This window comes from Pagrus major, chromosome 7 (genome assembly GCF_040436345.1).
Source record: "Pagrus major chromosome 7, Pma_NU_1.0".
NCBI classification, from domain to species: domain Eukaryota; kingdom Metazoa; phylum Chordata; class Actinopteri; order Spariformes; family Sparidae; genus Pagrus; species Pagrus major.
In genome coordinates, this window is record NC_133221.1 from 1,617,773 (window position 1) to 1,638,995 (window position 21,223).

Consider the following 21,223-nt stretch of genomic DNA (forward strand, 5'->3'; position numbering starts at 1 on the left):
TTGAGGAATCCGGGACAGAGTCAGTCAGCTGTGGACCCCACAACCAGCAGCAGGACGGTCCAGCCCGGAGGTCCTGACCGGAGCTTCAAGCGCTGCATTCCCCCGCTGACATGGACTAACAGGAGCGCAGACAGTCAGCGTCGAGCCCGGGGTGAGTGATCCAAACGTCCCAGTGCTCCGTGAGTCGGTTCTGGGTCCATAAAGACCAGAACACACTGACAGCAAACTAACTTGTTAGCTCGTTAGCCGTTAGCACCACAGCCCCTTCATTCAGCCAGAACAGAAACAGGACCGTCCGGTTTTAATCCGCCAGTTTGAGATTTAAACTTTAGTTCTACTTGAGAAGGATTAACTGGACCCGTCAGAACAAGCTTCAGGCACCGGTTAGTGGGTCAGTGACTGAACTCTGGCTGCTAGCTAACTAAGTGAGTCAGTTACTGTCACCATCCCATTATAAACATTAACAGGTAGGAAAAGAGCAAAGTTGTTAGCTTGTTCGCTACTTTACCTCCACGGTCCCTTCATCAACATGCTTCTCTGTAACTGCGCTTAACGTTAATTACTTTTATAATCTGAGTGTTAACCAGCTAGCTAACCGCAATACTTATAGCTAACTAGTTAACTGACCGGTGCGCTACCTTTACGGACGCCTCGTAAACTCCTGTTCTCCTAAACTGGAACAAGGCTTTGGAATATACATATTTATATACTTAAATATATATATATATATACTTAAATATATGTATAATACACACACATATATATGATTTTTTTTTTTTTTAGAAAATTTCCCCCCCAAAATGTGTAACTCTAATTTTTATTGGACATTTCAGAGCATGTAACAAAAAACAGTATCCATGTAAGATTGTCAATTTACAACTGGAAGGATATGAAATATTAAACAAAGTAAGACAAAGTAAAAAGAGAAGAATAAACACAAATACAAACAGCCGTGGTTACCAGTGTCCATGATCTAAAGGGAGTTTACGAGTCCATCATCTTGAGATGAATTCATCAGTTACTCACTGTGTCATGAATCATCCATTTCTTCAGTATTTCCTCTCAGTCTGAGCTGAAGCTTCTCCACCACATCGACCTCTAACAGTTTCTCACTGCTCCACAGTCGGGGGTTCAGTCTGGCACCAGTTTGTTGCTACTGATCAATAATATCTTGGTTAGATATCGATCACTACCAGTGACATAATCATTTATTCTTCCAAGTTACATAACTTTACATTCCTTGGGTGTTACATATCCCAGAACGTCCTCGATTATAACACATTTACCCAAAACGATTGTATCTCATGACATTCCCAAAAATGTGTGAGTGTGATCTGCCTCATTATTTCCACATATTCTCCAACAGTTTGTTTACTCTGTATTTTAGGTGTAATAAAATAATGGGTTACATTTTTCCACCCAAACTCCCTCCATGTCCTCTGATTTGTAGTGATTGTGTTCAAATTTACAAACTGTAAGGCAACAATTAAATTCAGTTACAAAGGAAACTTCTTAACACATAAAATAAGACATAAAACTTTAATACAGAGGCAAAAACATGTTTTAAAAACCCTTTCCCCCTGTTTTATTATCATAAATAAAGGAAATGGGAAAATAAAATAGAAATGGATCAAGGCCTTACATAGATGATTTCTTTTTTCTAACAATATATAGAGATCTTCTAAAGTGGGATTTCATTATAATAAGAAGTAAAGAGTTTTTCTACATTTATCTTTATGAATAAAAGATTATTAAAACATTGGACATTAGTTCTAGTTGTGTGTCTTTTAATAAGATGCCATAAATAATGCTATTATGATTTAAAACAGGTGCTGTTGAATAACTAACAACACTTATAACTGTGAACATCATTTGACAGTTGACTATAAATAAAGTTTATTATTAGGTTTAAGTATAAACAGTATAGACTATATATAAAAAGATATAAAAGCCACAGGCTGTCAGGATATAAGCCGTATAATAGATACTATAAATGATCCCAAACAACTTTTTCAGTATTATAATGATGGTTGCACGATACATAACAAATTATTGGCCCCAGATTTGGGAAATTTATATTATCCGCTATTTATTGTATCTGTGAAATTCAAGCTGATAACGAGAGCTGATGATATGAAGAAGATTGTTTTCATTGACTTAAAAACTCTGATACGTTATGTGGCTGTTTGCATCTTTAAAGTTGGTTAACAAATAAACAGAGACGAAGACGAAGAAGATTAGATATTAAATCATCCATCTTTTCTCTTTACAGTGTGTATAAGAGATTATCTCGTCTGTATCAGCCACGAGAAGCAGAAAATGATCAGTTATTGGTATTGGCTTAAAATAATCCATATCGTGCAACTGTAATTATGATCTTTCAGAAAAAATTGATCATATCAGCACATGTTAGGCAACATATACGCCGATACGATGTATCTGTGCTCGGCTGATATCGTCCGTCGTCTTGACGCCTGTGTTGTGTGAGCAGGTCGGTGGTTCACGTTTGTTTCCGGCAGGTCGGGCTGAACTTTTGTGTCCTGGAGTTGGAGGGAAGACAAACTGTTCTGATGGCTGCCAGGTGTGTGTCCTCCTAAACGGAGACACCTGATGTGCTCAAAATGTTGAACGCGTGACGGAAGGATCCCGTGAAGCTCTGCAGGCCGAGAACTCGCTGTGTGTGTGGATCTCCTGGCTGCAGGCTGACTGAGCAAGCTGCTGCATTATTAATGTGTGACATGATTTCCATTCAGAGCGGCCGCCAGCTCTGTAACCGGAGCCAGCTCGGCCTGCTGCTGCTCGGCCCGGTTTGTTTCCGATGTAGATCAGTTTGTCTGCGGAGCTGAAATGTGACCGGTTGTTTTTTTCAGTGACCTGGATTGTGGAAGTGAACGTCCCGTTGATATTTACTGTGGACATAAAATGAAGAATGAAGAGTGTCTGGTCTGACTTTCTCTGATCTCTCATCAGAGACGTGTTCATTTACCTCTTTCTCTTGTTTTAGCTGCACACAGCGATGTGGAGGAAAGCTCTCACTACACATCGATTTCACAAAGCTTTAATCAGGCCGAAGGAAACTGCTCTCTGCAGAATACTCTGTGTTGATAAAGACTTCTCCTAAAGACAGTCGTGGAAAGTAATTAAGCACCAGGGTTGCTCCGATGGCGACACCAGCATCGGAAATGCCTAAAATGCTGGAACAGGAATCGGCGAGTAGACGAGTCTAAGTCCAGATCTGATGCCACAGGATTCATCAGACCCCGCAGCGTCCTGTACGCCTGAATGCAACTTCATTTTTTATGTAGTCACCTCAGTAACTTCCTGTAACACTTCAGCAAACTTACATTTGTTGATATTTGTGTGTCAATAAAATGTACACAACAAGAGGATGAAGCCGGTGAGTCACAGCCTTTTGGCTCGTGGGTTTGGTCTGGTTGGGTCTCTTTGTAGGGACGAGACAATAAAAGGTTTTATCACAATGAAAACACCAACAATAAGCTGATCATGGTGGATAAAATGTCCTCACATGAAGGACTCGGTAAAGCTGTCTAGCTGACTGAAGCACAGTCCTATATCAGTTTCCTGATTTATTTTGAAGCCTCTGTTTCCTTATTTTTACTTTAATGTTTTAAGACTATTTTGATGATTATCGGGATAATACTGTGAATCGAGAATATGTTGGACGGGACACCGATGAGATGAAATGTTTGGATCGGCCCAAACTTCGTGCTTTGTCTCGTTTCAGATGTGTATGACTCATTATCAGCCAAAGTTTTTTCTTCTTTCCTCTCCCATTAATTATCTGACGAGTAGGGGTGTCACGATTTCGATTTTTTATCGAAATCGATCGAAATTACGTCACGATCTCGAGCATCGAAGTCAAAGAGAGGATCGACGATCCCCCCCCTCCCCGTGTACAAAGCTACGCACACTACGCAAAGTTACGCAAATGACGCAGCACATTGTAGCCGACGCCGCTAGTTACCTATCCTGCAGGTTATGACACGATGGCGAGTGCAGATAAAGGAGGAGACGCGGCACCGGAGCTTGAGCTCCTGCTTCTCTTAAATCACATGTATGGAAATACTTTGCGTTCCCGGTGAGTTATGTCGACGACGTTCGCGTTGTTGACAAGAAGACCACAGTGTGTAAGATATGCTATGCGCGTGTACCATACCCGGCCACGGGAAACACTACGAACATGGCAGGACACATTCGCCGGCATCACAAAGATGTAGATTTGACAGCTGGGAAAGCACCATCACTGGTCCAGCCAACTATTCAATCCTCGTTTGCAATAAAACTTCCACAGACCTCAGCTCGCGCAAAAGCTATAACTAGCGCTATAGGGCTATTTATAGCAGCAGACCTGCAGCCTTACTCGGTGGTGGAAAACACGGGATTTAAACATTTAATTAGCGTACTTGAGCCACGCTACAGTATGCCCAGCAGGTCGCATCTTACAACAAAAGTGGTTCCCTCCATGTATGAAGACGTTAAAGAAAAAGTTGTGAGGGGTCTGAGCAATGCAGAGTTAGTTGCCTTAACAACAGATGGCTGGACCTCAAGAGCAACTGAGAGTTACATCACCGTCACAGCGCACTACGTCAATAAAGATTGGGAGATTGAAAGTCCAGTCCTTCAAACTCGCCCCATCTATGAAGCACACACAAGTGATAATCTGGCAGAAGTGCTAAAGGAAGCGTCTCATTGTTGTTTGTTTTTGTTGTTGAAAACAAGATTGTTACCTTTATATTGCAAATAAATAATTTAAATTTGACCATTAGTGCCTAATGTGATACATTATGGAAATTGCATCACTTACATGTAGCCCAACTTTTGAAATAAGATTTACTGTACAAAATTTGATGAATAAAACCAATGATCGTAGACTAGACTAGTCTGAAAATAGCATAGGCGTCTGTGCTGTAAGAAAAAGAAAAAAATCGAGAATCGAATCGAATCATGACCCTAAAATCGAAAATCAAATCGAATCGAGGATTTGGAGAATCGTGACACCCCTACTGACGAGCCCTCAGATTTATGAGGTGAGCCTCTGGAGGGGCCTGATCCCCTGAGGGAGCTAAACTAAAAAACTAAAACTAAAACTAAAACTAAACTAACTAAGCTAAACTAACTAACTAAACTCTAACGTCACTTTACTGCAAAAAATAGAACAATTTTCGATTATAAAAAAACAATTTTTCGATTATACCCCAGTTAGATGATTACTGAACTTTAACTCTTAACGTCTCCCTGTTGTTTCTTCAGCCCCTCCCCCCTGCGGTGGCCAGGCGGCGTCATGGCGTCCCGGCTGCTGGACCGTCTGAAGCGCTCGCTGTTTAAAGATGGTCAGGGGGCGGGACCTGAGCAGGAAGCAGGAGGCGTCCAGGAGGAGGAGGAGGAGTTTAAAGAGGACGACTGGGAGGCGGAGCTGGAGGAGGAGGAGGAGTGTGTGACTGATCGGCTCGGGGGGACGCTGTGCTTCGACAGCGAAGGAGGAGGAGGAGGAGCAGGAGAGGATGGAGCTGAGGGCGAAGGCTCAGGGCCGGACAGTGACTCCGACTTCCTGGGAGAGTCGATGGAGGAGGGGCTCAGCAGCGCAGGTGAGGTGGAGCTCTGCTCATTTAACACGATGATGCTCATGTACGAGCATTTTCACAATCTTACCTGTGATATTAGTTCATACGAGTGTTCCAGGTCCAATTCTGTCGGTCAGATCAAACGACACAAGCGCCTCAATGTTTTGACAGTTTTATTCACAGTATCGTTGGAACAAATCTGTTTCTATTAATTGAGGTCCAGTGCTCACTTTTTATTCTAAAACACGTTTCCTTACATACTCACCAACAGATTCATGTACAGTAGATTTAAAGTCACTTTAGATTGGCACTCACCTGACCCCTCTCTCACCTGTCCTGCTCAGACACCAGTCCTGTGGGCGTGTCTCCAGTAGCCCCCTCTCCCTCCTCCTCCTCCTCCCTGCTGACGCGGCAGCTTCAGGAGAGCTGGAGGAGCCTTCGTGGACTCGGGGGAGGAAGCCCCACCCCCGCCGGGAGGCGACTGACTGACAACTTGTTGTTCGAGGTGACGGATGCCAGCGTGGTTCAGGAAAGCTCCTCCAAATATGTGGTGAGTTCAAACAGCTGACGATGATGATAATGAGTGTGTGTGTGTGTGTGTGTGTGTGTGTGTGTTACAGGATTATTACACAGGGACTGTTTTCTGATTTATTTCTAGTTGTCAAAAATTACAAAATCTAACAACATCTACAAACATCCTCACTGTGAACTGACTTACGATGTAATTTTTACGATTGCACTTGAATGCACCACTTCTGTCAGTCTGCCCTTTCAGCTTCATCTCCAGGCTGACTTATTTAAAGTTGGGCAGCCTAAGTAGCTTCTGCCTAGAGGAGATATTTAACAGATATCGCAAACCTCCATTTTCTGCGTTCATCAATAACAATGTGAAGCCCAGACAGCTCACAGAAAACCACACGAGACCGTTCAGCCTGCCGCTGTCTCCCTCCAGCTGTACACCATCCACGTGATCCAGTCCGGCGGCAGCGATAAGACGCCGGCCATCATCACCCGCCGGTACTCCGACTTCCAGAGGCTCCACGCCACGCTGCGCCGTAACCATGGAGACCAGATGGAGCGCGTCTGTTTCCCACGTAAGTTAAAATTCATCTGTTTGACCGTGAAGCCACGGAGGCTGTTTTCATTCGCACTCAGAGAGGCACGCTGGTGATGAGGAGGTTGTTGGTTTGAATCCTCAGCCTGGCAGGGTTCAGGTGGAAAGTCCTGAATTCTGCTGCTCCGACTGTCTCTGGTTTGCTGTAGCGATGAGAAATCACTTCCTGTTTTAATGCCTGCAGGGAAGAAGCTGCGCAGGAACTTCACAGCGGAGACGATCGCCAAGAGGAGCCGGGCCTTCGAACAGTATCTGTATCACCTGTGTTCCCTTAATACCCTGCGGGCGGCGCTGTGTGTCCGGCAGTTCTTCTACCTGACTGACCTGCAGGCCGGACAGCTGCTCATCAGGTAACGCATATGAAACTTTGTCTCAACCTCAAACTCATCGAAACATCACACTGCTGACCAGCTGAAATATTAAAATGATGTTTATGCTCAGTTTGATCTGAATCGCCTGCGATACACATGAGTCCCAGCGCTCTGAAGGACTGGACTTTACGTTTGGGTCGTTTCATACCAACTCACCTCGGCCCTCCTTGTTCATGTCGTGGATTTTCTTGAAAAACAAATAAAATTATGTCAAAAATTTCAACATGAATTTTTCAAGAAAATCCACGAAATGAACTGGGAAAGTTCTGAATTCCAGGTGCCATGAAATTATCTATATATATATATATATATATATATATATATATATATATATATATATATATTTTTTTTTTTTTTTAGAGCAACCGACCCCTCGGTGCCTGCCGGGCAGTAAATCCTGTCAGTCCTGTTCTTCATCTAGTCATTTTCATTCAAAGCATCCCAAAAATAAACAAGTATCAACAACGTACCAGACAAATAAGAAGTATTGAAAGGAGAGGTCATATCAATATAAATCTTAAACAATGAATAATGAAATGATACGGGTGCAACTTGTGTTATGTCCTTTTCCATCTCTGTGAGTATTTTTGATAAATAAATGAGACAGACTTTATAGTTTTCTTGACTTGTAGCTCCACTGTTGGTAGTTTGAGTTTGTCTTGTGTCGTTGAGGGTGGGACGTTACCAGGAGGCCTTGGGTCCGCTGCTCAACGCCAAGAGACTGCAACACAAACTGGGCTGGGCAAGTTACTATGACAACCAGGCTCAGGCCCCACCCCCGACCTCCTCCCATTGGTTCTTCACCCTGGTGGGGCTGTCGAGCTGTTTCCAGGAAGTGGACCAGCTGGAGGAGGCCCGGGATCACTGTGACCACGCCCTCCGTGTTCTGACGCCCGCCGAGACTGAGACTCACACAGAGGACAGGCCCCTCCCACTCACAGATAAGCCCCACCCACAGACTGACCAGCATGACTCATCACAGCAGCGTATAGACAGGCCACACCCCCTCCTGTTGCCGTTGTTACGGGCGGTGGTGCGGCTGTCGTGGCAGACAGGAAGAGACAAGCGCCGGTGGGAGGAGCTTCTGCAGCACCTGGAGGAGCAGTGGGCGGGGCTAGACAATCAGCCAACCATCAAAGAGTTTCTGGTCAAACACAACCTGGAGGAGAGCGAGGGGGAGGGCTAGCTCAACACGCACGCACACACACACACACACACACACACACACACACACACTGCAGAGTACAATCACTACGCTATGAGACGAGTGCTGCGGCCGCTGAGCGGAGGAAACACCTGCGAGTTTAAAAGTCTTAATATTAAGAATAAATAGTTTTTAATTTTATACGTCATGAGAAAATCATATTTGTCAATACATGTAAATATTGTTTCTCATAACAGTTGCAAAAACACACAATATGAAGAAAAAGTTGAAATGAAAATAGTTTGGAGAAAGAAGTCGTTATAGTCTCATATTGTGGTTTTCATAACAAGCATGCAACGTCCTGTTACACTTTCAAAATAAAGGCACCAAAACTACTCGGTCAGGTTGAGATAAAGATCGTGGTTTGGCTTAAAATAACGTAATCCTTTAAACTAGAGTCGGACCGATACTGGATTTTTAGGGCAGTATTGATATATCAGCAGAATATAAACGTATAAAAATATAAACGTTTATCAAACACAAAGTGGCAGCGACACAGTTTAACAACCAACCTGTCAAATATGAGATCAGCAGTGAAACGATGAACATCACTGTTGAATTTAACAACTACAAATTACACCGAGCATCTTTTTCTGCATCGTGTTCTGTAAAAAAAAGTTTTTATATCAGCGCTTATTAGACAACACACACAACAACACTAATATATCTGTGAGAGGCCGAGTGATTCGGTCAGTTTCATGCATTACATCAGAAAAATTCATATTTAAAAAATATAGTTGTAATAAAAAGGCATAACAGTTTTCACATATGACTATTTCTCATCATATTTTGACTTTTCCTCAAATTTAAAACTTCTTTTATCAGAATATTGCAACTTCTTCAGAGTCTCAGTGGCCGTAACACTCGTCATTACCTTTGCATCACTCATCTGTTCAGTCACACTCCTGAAGCCTTAAAGCAGCTCAGAGATCAGCGATCACGCTCTGATGTTTCAGATCAGAAGGTTTCTACTCCAAAGTGTGAGTTGCTCTGACTTCACTGTGATCCTACACGAATAATCAATGTTGTTTTCAGTCGATCAGCTGCTTTTCTCGCTGATCAGTTTAACTACGCAGAGTTTGAAGATGGCTTTGCATCTTGTGAATCCTCAGAAGGAAACCAAGATGCACTCCGTCTCTGTTTAGCACTTTTCTGTGAAATCTTAAATAACTTTTAACAGATTATTATTATTATTATATTATTATCATCGGGATTATTTACAGGATTTACTTTGAGATTAAGATTCCAGTTTAGATTTTAGGAAGAAATGTATTTATTGCACTTTTTAAATCATAAAACAGCATCTTGGTTCTTCTCACCTGCAGTGACAGTTTGAACTGAAGCGTCGTGTCTGGTGCAGTTTGTGACGTGAACAGTTAAAGAGGCATTAAATCACTGTTCAACCTTTTATCAGCGCGAGACATTAAAGCACTTATAGAGCGTTTCTCCTGTCGCACACATCACATCACATCAGCTGCACAGATTTCTATCTGATAAAAACATTTTAGTCTTTACTTCAGCTCGCCATCAGATACGTTCATGTAAAAATCTGCTGCTTTTCAGTGATGAATACGTGTTTCTGCGTGTGGTTTGGAGTGGATGACCTGATAAGGGATAAATATAGATGTGAGGACTTGATTTACACGAGCAGGAAGAGTGTAAATGGTCTGAAGAGTGTAAATAATCTGATAGGTTGAAAGTTTTCTGTCTGTTTGGAGGAAATGATCCGATGTGAAGAGTTAAGAACGAGGTTTTTAACGCTGCTATGAAACGATTAATAAGGGACGAGACGAAGTCATTAGAGACGAAACACACGGGAAAATCATAAAGCATTAAATCTGACCAGAGGATTGAATGAGCATTAACATTATAGACTATGCACATGTACAGATACAAGCGATTCACATCATATGAAGTCGGTGTCACCTCTACGCCTGTCGCCTCCTCACTGACGTCGACTATACAAGTGCAACAATATGCACAGTTACAATAATACTCAGATATATTCAGCCTTACTGCGATGCCTTCTTCAGAGCAGCTCTCTCTTTTCCTGCTTCTTCTTCTCTGCATCCTGACAAAAGATTTTATTCTGTTTACAAAAAGTATCATCAGTATTTTTATTTCTTACTTGACCCCGTGGGGGATCCATACAGAACCAACAGGTCCTGAAATGTTCAGAACATTGTGACTGTTAGAGATTTCTGACATTGTATTTTTCCTGATACCTAAAAACACATCACACAGCTCGTTACAGGACACTGAATCCAAACTGTCCTTCTCTAACAGCACGACTGTCGCCTCCGTTACTGCAGTTTATATTTTAATTAGGTGGATTTTCAAAGGCTGAAACCAAAATTTAACTTTTAGAGCCAGTAAAAAAAAAAAAGGTTCAACGGGCTTCATGCAAGAAAACTTTAAAAGACTGAAGCTGTTCAGACCTGATATTAACATCTGTCCTGAGTGATCTGATCCCACGTAGACAGATCGAAAGTCCACTTGCTGAACCATTTGAGATCCGATCTCTGGGAATGTAAATGACATGTTTTGGCTCTGTTAGCAGCAGCTGTTTGTGTTTCTGTTTCAACATCACCAGACTCCCTTAACAAATGATGTGATTTTAAGAGTTGAGTGGTAGTCTTACCTGCCAACATTTAGCAGCTGTTTGAACACACTGTTTACACTGATTTCACCATTTACACTCAATTTATGAAAGAAGAAACATTTTATTGATCTAAACATGTCACATTTTACAAATACACTAAACAGTAACCAGTATAGGCGACTTCTTTGTCCCCAGACTCCCTTAACAAATCTCTCAATTTAGTGAGTTGTTGAGTTGGAGACACTTTATAAACTGTGTGAAACTCTGTCTCTGACTGATTCTGACTTATTTGTTCCTTCTTGTGAATTCAGCAAATGTTCAACATGAACTTCTTTCTGTCTTTGAGTAGAAACATGGAGTCTGTTTGTCCCACTGATGGACAGGTTTGTTTCATACAGAGCAGGAGGTGACATCAGATCTCAGGTGGTCACTCAGGACAGATGTTCATACAGTCTCTCTGATTCAACACTTCAACTGCACAAACTTCATAAATCATCAAGTCAGAGTCTGTTTGTAAAGTTTGATTATTAACATAATCGTCGCCCTCAATTTGCAGCATAGAGCTCAGTGATTCGCTCTGTTCGTTTTGAGTTTCAGTGACACAGATCTGAGAGAGATAAAACAATAAAATCTAAATTTAAATGAAAAATTCACCCTGATAAGGGAAACAAAATAATAATATTACATTATGTTTTATTTGTTATTTATTTTATTTTATTTGACGTTTAAACTCTGCAGTGTTTCTTGCATGAAGCTCAATATTTACCCCAAAAACGATCATCCTGCTGGTTTGGACGCAGTCGAGAAACAACACGTATTGAAATGAATTTAATGTGTTTAACTGAAGGTTTCCATGGTTTTAAATGTGAATCAGGGTTTGAAGGTGTTAGAAAAGGCAGTTTGAGGTTCATCACATTGGAGACACATCTGAATATTTCTGAATTACGAACAGATTACCCTTTTATAAAAATCATTTACCAGAATTCAGCAGTTCAGATTAAAGATGTGTTGCAGCATCAGAATCTTACGTTTTGATACGTGATGGTTTTTCTATTTTTTGAATGTGTTTGTTGTGTTTCTGTGTTCGGCTGCGTTTCCACTGAATCAAACAAACATCTGAAGGTGAGCGTCCTCGTTCAGCAGCTCTCAGTGGAGACGCAGCCTGCAGCACTGCTTCATAGAGCTACATACAAGTATATTTTCAGGTATATTTTATGGAATAAATTTGTTACAAATACGTTTTTTCTCTCTCTCATTATTTCTTTGAGCTGTAACAGGCAGCTGAGCTGGAGGCCTGTAGCTCCGTGTTGTCAGCTGTGGAGATGTTGGATGATGTTTTGTTTTTTCTCTGTTGATGCAGCGAGGCTAGCAGTTTCCCCCTGCTTACAGTCTTTATGCTAAGCTAGGCTAATCACATAATGCAGCTCAACTGAGACTCTAAGAAGGTTGAAAAAGTCTCAAATTATCTTAACATGTCCTCTGGAAGTTATGGTTTTGCAAATAAGGCCGAGTCAGGAGAGTTCAGACATTTGTCTGATGTCTTCATTCTGAGCTGGAAGTTTTTTTTGTTTAACTTACAAATGAGAACACATTGAGCGTGCTCTGTTGTTGTCTCAGCGGACATGTTCAGAAGGTGAATCACAGGTTTTTATAAATAACATTAAGACTTCAGCCATCATTTACACCTGTGACACGTTCACACAGGGAACAAAACCCGTCAGCAGCGACTTAATTCATCTCTGATCGTTCAGAACAAAGTGTTTTAATTCTTCTTGTCCCTTTGACTTCGTCTGTATCTGGGATATTCTCTTCTCTCGGTTTCGATTTTCTATACTGATGATTCAGCGAGGAGACTTTCACAAACATGAGAAAGGAACACGAACCAGACCTTTTGCCTCCAGGACGCCCAGAATAACTCCTCCAACCTTACAGCTCTATTTTTATTTATTATCCCTTCAGAGCGGTGACATAACGTCTTTTTCCGTGGGTGGAAGGTGCCGGGGCGGCTTCGTAGGACAGAAGATGATGTGACTGCAACTTAAGGGTGATAAAGATTTAAGGTGTTTAAGTCACTTAAGCTCAGTGAGTTCAGTCCTGTGAGGAAGTCTAATTAAGCCAAACGAGTGTGGAGGTGTCGGCCTGTAAGAAACACTGCAGACACATTTTATATCTGTCACAACACTTATTCCAAAAACACTGGGACGCCGCGTGAACTGAAAACAAAACATCTCGTCATTTCTGTTGTGAATTAGCGATTAGCAGCTCCTATTGGCAGTTTACTTAAAAAACGGATATTTCTCAGGCAATAAAAGCAGCGTCTCTTTTGAGGATTTATAGGCAGATTCATGGAGTCATCATCTCCTCCTGATGATATAAAGTCAGGCTCAGCCATCATCTCCTCCTGATGATATAAAGTCAGGCTCAGCCATCATCTCCTCCTGATGATATAAAGTCAGGCTCAGCCATCATCTCCTCCTGATGATATAAAGTCAGGCTCAGCCATCATCTCCTCCTGATGATATAAAGTCAGGCTCAGCCATCATCTCCTCCTGATGATATAAAGTCAGGTGAAGTCTCGTAGTCCACAGAACATTTCTGGAGCTTCACAGTAAAACAGAGTTGCAGCGTTCTGCTGAACAGCTGAAGCAACTGGAGACGACTTAAACATCAGATGTCTCCATCAGCTCGTCTGCTGTGATCACAGAGATCAACCTGATCTGAATTTGATGTTTTTCTGTTTCATCTTTCTGTTTTAAAACAAGTCTGCAGCTACTTCAGTTGCTGTGAAGCTCCAGAAATGTTTTGTGGACTGTGGAAAACAGCACACACAATATATTTAATGTCTGACCTCATCAGCTCCATTGATTTTTGTAAATAAATGCTTGTTCTGAATTTGATGGCAGCGGTACGTTACAAACCAGTTGGGACAGCAGCAACCAAAGACTGGGAAAGATGTGGAACAATCCAAAAACACCTGATTGGATCTTTCCACAGGTAAACAGGTTCATTGGTATCAGGTGATAGTACCATGACTGAAGCTTCACATGACTGTATGAAGGAGATAAAACTGTTGTGAGATGATTGCGTTCTTTTTCATGTTTCTCTCACAGCTGCAGTTTTCTTTCCTTTAATGATCCTGTAGGTTTTTTGGTTTCCGGTGGTTGTAGTTCAACGTAACGACCAGCAGAGGTCGCCCTGCCTCACCACATGTTGGAGTGATGACGCAGTTTACTGTCGGATTCCTCAGGTCAGATGCAGAAGAACAACAGGAGGCTGTGTGGAGTCCAGTGTGTTACTGAAGCATCACAGCAGATTGTGAGATTTGTTCTTTAAAGCGTCCACACTGACATCAGATCAGTCTGGAGACTCACCTGCACTCACAGTCGGTCCAGGTGCTGTACTGTTCCTGCTGCTGCTGCTGCTGACGAGTGTCCCACCGTCCTCCACAAAACATCACCATGGTGACGAGGCCAGGAGCTGAGAGATCAGCTGCCGTAGAAACACCAGTTGCTATAGTAACGGTCACAGAGCAGGACTGAAGAGCCATCACGGCTGTCAGTCACTGTTCGGTTTACGATGGAGCGATGACGGATCAGGAGATGAATCAAAACCAGAATTTAATCTGAACTGAAGGAACTGACCCGTTAACCTCTGATCATCTGTTCACAGGAACGACTTCGTGTCTGACAGGGATACAAACAATCCTCTTATTATTTCTACATCCTTTGAAGTCGGCATTTAAACAGTGAAGGTGTGATGCAGGTGCAGGTCGATCATGTTCAGCTGTCAGTGTCCCAAAATAATTCACAGGACCATCATTAGTGTGACGGTGGTGACGGCTTCACAGCAGACATGTTGATTTGTGAGAAAAGGAGAAGTTCAGTCTGTGTAACACCGGCTGTAATATATCTGCAGTACTTCATAACAGCTTGTTATTGTGCAACACCACCTGCAGTTATTATTCTGTTGTTTCAACATATGAATTATTGTCAATGTTACTCTACAGAACGGTGCAGGGATGACATATTTTTGTAGGCTAACTGAAGTTAGCATCGCTCTGGTTCCCTCCAGAAAAACATTTTGAATTATTGCAGAAAATAATCTCAAATTTGTGACACATTTCACTGAAAACACATTCAACAGACTCACAGACTTGGAGATGAGGGAACAGGAAGTGCTAACCTGCTAACTGATTTCTGGGTTTTAGGTTACAGACTACACATCCGTATATTATTGACACTATAGTTACAGTGTCGTATGAGGCATATATCTGTATGTGTTTCTATTTAAATACTTTTTGAAATGATTTCTCGACACTGTGACATTTCTATTCTAGGAGCTTATGTAATCGAACCCAGTTTCCCCTCAGGGATCGATTAAGTCTGTCTGGTTCTGATTCTGATAAACGTGTTGATTCAAGTCTGAAACTGAGCCGTGACCGCAGCAGCTTTTCTGTCCAAAAGTAGCTGTAATTTTAACTAAATTTCCTCAAAATCAGGAAAATAAAACATGATTGATCTCCATTCACTCCCTTTAAGTTGATATGAGTTCATTGGTTGATGGAGGCGATTCTCCAGTCGGTGCCGTTAAACCACCGAAGAAGAAGAGGAGATGACTTTAAGTTCGTCCTGCAGCCGCCCAATCAGACATTTCTGTTTCTGTTTCATGCATGAATGTGAGGAAGGTTACAGTCTCGTCGTCGCTCCGCACACATCTCATGTTTTCTCCTCTGGAAGTGACGAGCGACGTTGAAGTCACACATTCATGGACGTCATCATTCATTCAGTCCGTGTCCTTTTTTTATCCGCTGTTGTCGGCGCTCGCTGAGCCAGCGTGCACAGTATCAGGACCTTGAAACTGAAGCAGCTGAATAAAAATTGAGCCAACATTCATTATATTATTTACACCTGCTGCGAGCTGTCAGAATGTCTTCTGTACAAAGGGCCTATTAATCACCATCACCAATTATTCACTGACAGAGTCAAATTATAGCCTTTTTACCAGACGAGAGGAGCCTAATGAAGGACACTATCCAGCTGCACTGAAGGAACTGCAGGAGCTCGTACTGGAGACAATCAGTCGGGATGTGTCGGCCTCCCCGCTGTGATGTTAATGAGTTTAGGGACAGAAGACACCTTGAAAATCCATTTTAAAGAAAGCTGAATCGACACACTCAGATTTAAATATTCACAGTTTACTGACATTGTTTTACATTTTCCATCACTGCTCCCTGTCGCTGCTGCTCGGGGCCGACACTTCACAGACATCATGATTCAAACTTTGTGTACATTTGTGAGGTCACAGGGTGCATGAAAACAAACAGACACAAAAACTGTAATATAATCGAACGTGTCACACACAACCCTCCCCGTCTCCTCATGAGCTCATCACACACACACGCAGACACACACCTGAGCACGAGACGGTACAGCGCAGTTGTTCAGACGGACGCAGTCCCTCAGAGCTGACCGACAACAAGCTGCAGGCCGGCGGCACGGCAGCTACGCCTCTGATTATTGCACACAGCCCCGAAACTGACAACAAACTGAAGATTTAGGACCAGATTCACACGACCTGAAGAACGTAATCTCAAGTGCCTCAAAGTTTCATAACAGGAGACGAGTTTCTGAATTAAATATTTTTCATTTAGTTTATCTTGAAGACAAAAAGCAAATGTTAAGTCTCGAAAGTAAAGTTAGTTTTTCAAAACTCAGGTAACCTCTCAGATTAACTCTTTAAAGAACATTTTAAAACATTTAGGGAAATAAAAGTGTTCAGACATTAAGATGATAATTAATCTCATATCTGTTTGTTGAATACAGAGCTGGAATTAGCCTAGCTTAGCATAAAGAGTGGCGGCTGTGAGCTTGACCTGATACCTCCTAACACCTCCAAAAATCCCTAATTAACCTGTTGTATCTCATCTGAAGTCTTTGTTTGGTACCATCGTGTCCGAGCTCATCGACGGCGTCCGGCTCCCCGTGCACAGACGTCCTCGGCAGATAGAAACACTGATGTTTTTTAAAGAAGGTTCTTGGCTGTTTCCCCCCGTTTTCAGTCAAAATGCTAAGCTAGGCTAACGACATCTTGACTCCAGCTTCAGACATGAGACTGATTTCCGTCTTTTCATCTGACTTTTAAAAAGAAAAGACGACGACCCTTAAATGTTGAAAAACAAAAGAAACAGATGGAAACATATTCGGGGATTTTCACAGTGAAATGAAATATCTTTTGTAAGAATCCTGTTAAAAGACTTCCCTTTTTCCTCAGACAGACAGATGAAACAAGCTAAGATACGTAGTTATCTGGCTGCATGCTTCACAGATTTATTCATATTTATTTAGTCCAATTGCTCGTCAATCAGATTCTGCAGTCAGTGAGCCGCCATGCCTGTTACTCGGCTCAGATTAGGTTATATGTGGTTTCACAGCATTAAAATAAAAACCCAGTCTGTGGAAAAAACAACAGTTTGAACTGACTTCAGCACTTCTAACTCTTTGGACAGTCAATGGAATGCTATGCTGTTCTGTGCTAATCAGGAGTTAGCATGCTAGGTTCAGACTGTAATAATAAAGCTTGTTTATGCTAACGACAGATTGTACACTAACATCTACGTATTTACACGAGCAAAGCAGGATGTTGGCGAAAAACCAGAAGTAATCTACTCGAGGCGAAATAAAGAATAAAGTATATTAAAAAACTAATATGATTATAAAATATACTTTTACATCAGACAGTGATATTTGTTCTAGATTGTCCACAAACCAAAGTCACACAATATCTTTGGCTAAACACTACCAACAAGTTTGTATCAAACTTTATACTCTCTCTCTGTCACACACACACACACACACACACACAGTTTAGAAAAAGAAACCATTAAATATATTCATTTGATGAGTCCAACTTTGTGACCTGAACGGTCCTCAGGATTTCATTTCTCTCTAACCTCGACAGAATATGAAAATAAATGGACATTTTCTCATTTTTAACAAAATTGCATTGAACAGTTTCATCATATAACACATTATTACATCATAACATTTAACCCTGATTAATATTTCTCTGATTAATCCAACCACACCTTTCTTCTATATTGGCTTATAGCAGCCCTTGTGACAAGACAACAGAGGTGTTTATATTTGTCACCGACGTCCTCCAGTGGTCGTGATGCGGGACTCCTTCACCTTTCACACACAGAACCCGGTGAGCTGGATTAAAGTCTCGTTCAGTCATTTAAAGATACAAATGTTTCTTCATTTGGTTGAATTTGCTGCTGATGTCTGTTTTTTCGTAGCTGAACATGGTGATATGTAACCAAGTCGCGTCACTCTGTTCATCACTTCAGGTGTCGATGTTTAGTTTTCACAAATGTCAGGAACTGAAATAAAGTAAAGGAATAGTTCGACATTTTGTAAAATATGCTCTTCTCCACGTATATCTCCTTTACAAACTGCACGGTGCAAAAGTCTGTCGTTATCTCGGTGCTGTTTCATCCCTGACTTAGTTAAAATACTTCACTTATCATAGGTCACTTTGTATAGTTTAATAGTTTCCTGTTTGTTTTTGTATATCATGTTTTTAGCATTTTTAATCCTTTTAAATAGCGAGGTTAGCCTGTCAGCTAGCTTAGCTGGCTTCCTGAAAAGTTCTGCATATACACATAATAGTAGAACTGTTCATCATTCTCTCCAATTTGTGATAAAATCTCAAGGAGTTATAGTGACCTAACGTTAGCATGTGGCTAGCTGACGTTACTAACAGTAATCGGGATCATCCCTATGTTCCCCGGGTCCTATGTTCCCCGGGTCCTATGTTCCCCGGGTCCTATGTTCCCCGGGTCCTATGTTCCCCGCTTTGGATATGACCGGGGAACATAGGACCCTTTTTCTAAAAAAAGGGTCCTATGTTCCCCACTGTTGCCGGTTGATGAACAAACCGGGGAACATAGGACCTTTTTTGGGAAAAACGGGAACATAGGACCTGGGGAACATAAGTACGCTCCCCAGTAATCTGTCTATCTACCGTATGCTTCTAGGTATCGTGGTGCTTAATTTAAATACTTTTCACAGTTCGCTCTGTGTATTATGTTAACAGTAGACATAGTACATAGTGCTTTTAACATGTTTTGATCCAGCCAGCCTAACTGTTTTGCGCTGCTTCCAGTCTAAGCTAACCGTCTCTTACCTGTAGCTTCACATTCATCGCACAAAATGTCAAACTATTTTTTTAAGTGATTTCTGAAAAACAGCTCAACAGGCCAACTTTCATTTGCTAAACAAAACAATAAACCCACTGAATGCAGCAGGATACCAATAGAAGTCTTTCCAGATGGAAACCCGGTTGCACACGGTGCTGATGGAGACTTGTGAGCCCTCTCTGTAGTGGATCATTTATTTACACTCCAAGTGTGTGTGAGTGCATGGAGATTAAAATGGTGAACCACTCAGGAGAAACCGGTGCAAGTGGTGACTAAAAAAACAAACGTCTGGTGAATGAGCGTCTCGGTGGATTTAGAGGCTGTTTGATCATAAAGGTGCAGAAATCCTCTAACAAGCTCACAGCGAGCAGAGCGTCCCAACAGTTTAGTGATCTCAAGAGTCGACCTCGACGTTTTATGGCACAGAGACGGAAACAAAGGCAGTAAAACCAGAAAAGGAGATGGAGACACTTTTTCCACAAGGCAACACGTCCGATGGTGTGATGGTTTCAGACCGGTCACAGGCGGTCTGGTGTGTGAAGAATCCAACCGGTCCATCCAGTGAGTCTGTTAACGCTGATGAGTCCGCAGCTCATGCAGCTCTTTAGTGTCCAATCCTGCAGAAACTCATTTCTTTAACAAGCGTTGGTTCAGAGGCTGTTGTTTGGTTTAAACTCAGCTCAGATTCAGTCAGTTTCTCCGGGGTTGCTGAGATTGTCATACTCAGGATTTCTGTCTCAGTTCTTCCACTGTTCTTAACATTTTGAACCCATTTGAAGTGACACATGAACAAGTTGGTCAGAACTTCCTGCCAGACTGTAAATAACATCACTGAGATCCAGATTCACTAAGATTGCAGCACGAGTTTAATCATATTGTCACAAGTTAAGTTTTGTTGATTTAATCGTAGTTTGCAAGCATCCATTTTAGTGTATATTAGGGCCTTTATATATATTTTCAATTTTAACATTGCACAGACACCCCAAATTTTCAACAAAAAGTTTAGTGTCTTTTAGCTCATAGTTTTGGTTCTTCATCTTCACCTCGTCTGTCTCTCAGCAGCTCTTTCTCGCAAACAGCCTCTGATACAGTATATTGTTTCTTGAATGTTTTTGATTGTCTTTTTTTTTTAAAAATTTTATTTCTGCGGCCCGCTGCACCAGCTATACATAAGTTCTCTCTCAAGTTAGGATGCAAAGTTCACACTGAACGACACGATAAAACTAAGCTAGGTTGATAATAAAGCTGTCGATGTTTGTTTGCACCACAAAGACATGAGCCTGCGATTTATCAAGTTCACACCAAAGTATTTGTAGAAAATTACTTTTCTACTTCCTGTGAAAAGCACTATTCTGAATGTGTTTTTTATTACTGTGTTGTCCCCAATCTTTGAACACTTAAGCTAACGGTAATCACCAAGCAACAATCAAAAGGTAATAGACAAAACATCATGATTAGGTGATAACTGCAGGTTAAACAACCTTAATCAACAGCTAGTGCAAAATAACACCGACAGAGTGGTGAAACCGGAAACTACAACACACGGTAATATAACGGAATTGCAGGATATATTGTCAGTTAACGTTTCTGCAAACCACAGATACATCCGAGGCTGACATTTGTACCAAACGTGTCACATCACGCTCACATTATATGATTATCAGCCGACTTTCTCATCAGGAGGTCGAGGGGATGGAGGTGGTGTCGTTACTACAATCCAACAAGGCTGCCAAACAGCTGACCGCAGTTTGAGTCGCACCACTGGATATTTTTTAAGGACACCTGCAGATATTTCAAGCTGTTTTTGTGGCGTTAAATTTGGCTATTTTTCTTGGGAATTCGTACCGTCTCCGTCTGTGATCGTGGTGACTAAGACAGGTATTTTAAGCCAAAACATGATGTCTTCCTAAAGGGCCGTCCGCACCAAAATCCACAACTATAACAATAACTACAAATGTAACGTTTTAAAAATCGTTCCAGCTGCAGTGGATGGCAGAGTCACAACTATAACGACATTAACAGCGGGGAACGATATCATTGGGATCACTTTTAGAGCGGTTTGAAGAACGATAGAAACACTGACAGCCACAAGGCCGTCAATCAGTTTGATTTTGGGAAAATTTTCCTGCTAAATAATGTCACGGGAGTGA

The 21,223-nt window shown here is 41.7% G+C and overlaps 1 protein-coding gene across 1 annotated transcript; it reads left to right on the forward strand.

Annotated features, from left to right (window-relative positions):
• The first annotated feature begins 48 nt into the window (after nucleotides 1-48).
• snx21 (sorting nexin family member 21) lies at nucleotides 49-12,110 on the forward strand. The gene is made up of 6 exons (XM_073469918.1): nucleotides 49-151; nucleotides 5,272-5,606; nucleotides 5,927-6,132; nucleotides 6,535-6,676; nucleotides 6,881-7,046; nucleotides 7,740-12,110. The coding sequence occupies exons 2-6, from the start codon at nucleotides 5,303-5,305 to the stop codon at nucleotides 8,251-8,253; spliced, it is 1,332 nt and encodes a 443-aa protein (XP_073326019.1). The 5' UTR covers nucleotides 49-151; nucleotides 5,272-5,302; the 3' UTR covers nucleotides 8,254-12,110.
• The last annotated feature ends 9,113 nt before the right edge of the window (nucleotides 12,111-21,223 follow it).

Excerpts from the sequence above, each read along its gene's own strand:
- snx21 (XM_073469918.1), top strand. The coding sequence starts at position 5,303 with ATGGCGTCCCGGCTGCTGGACCGTCTGAAGCGCTCGCTGTTTAAAGAT. Across the intron at positions 5,607-5,926 it reads GGAGGGGCTCAGCAGCGCAG|ACACCAGTCCTGTGGGCGTG; the intron begins GTGAGGTGGAGC and ends TGTCCTGCTCAG. Across the intron at positions 6,133-6,534 it reads AAAGCTCCTCCAAATATGTG|CTGTACACCATCCACGTGAT; the intron begins GTGAGTTCAAAC and ends GTCTCCCTCCAG.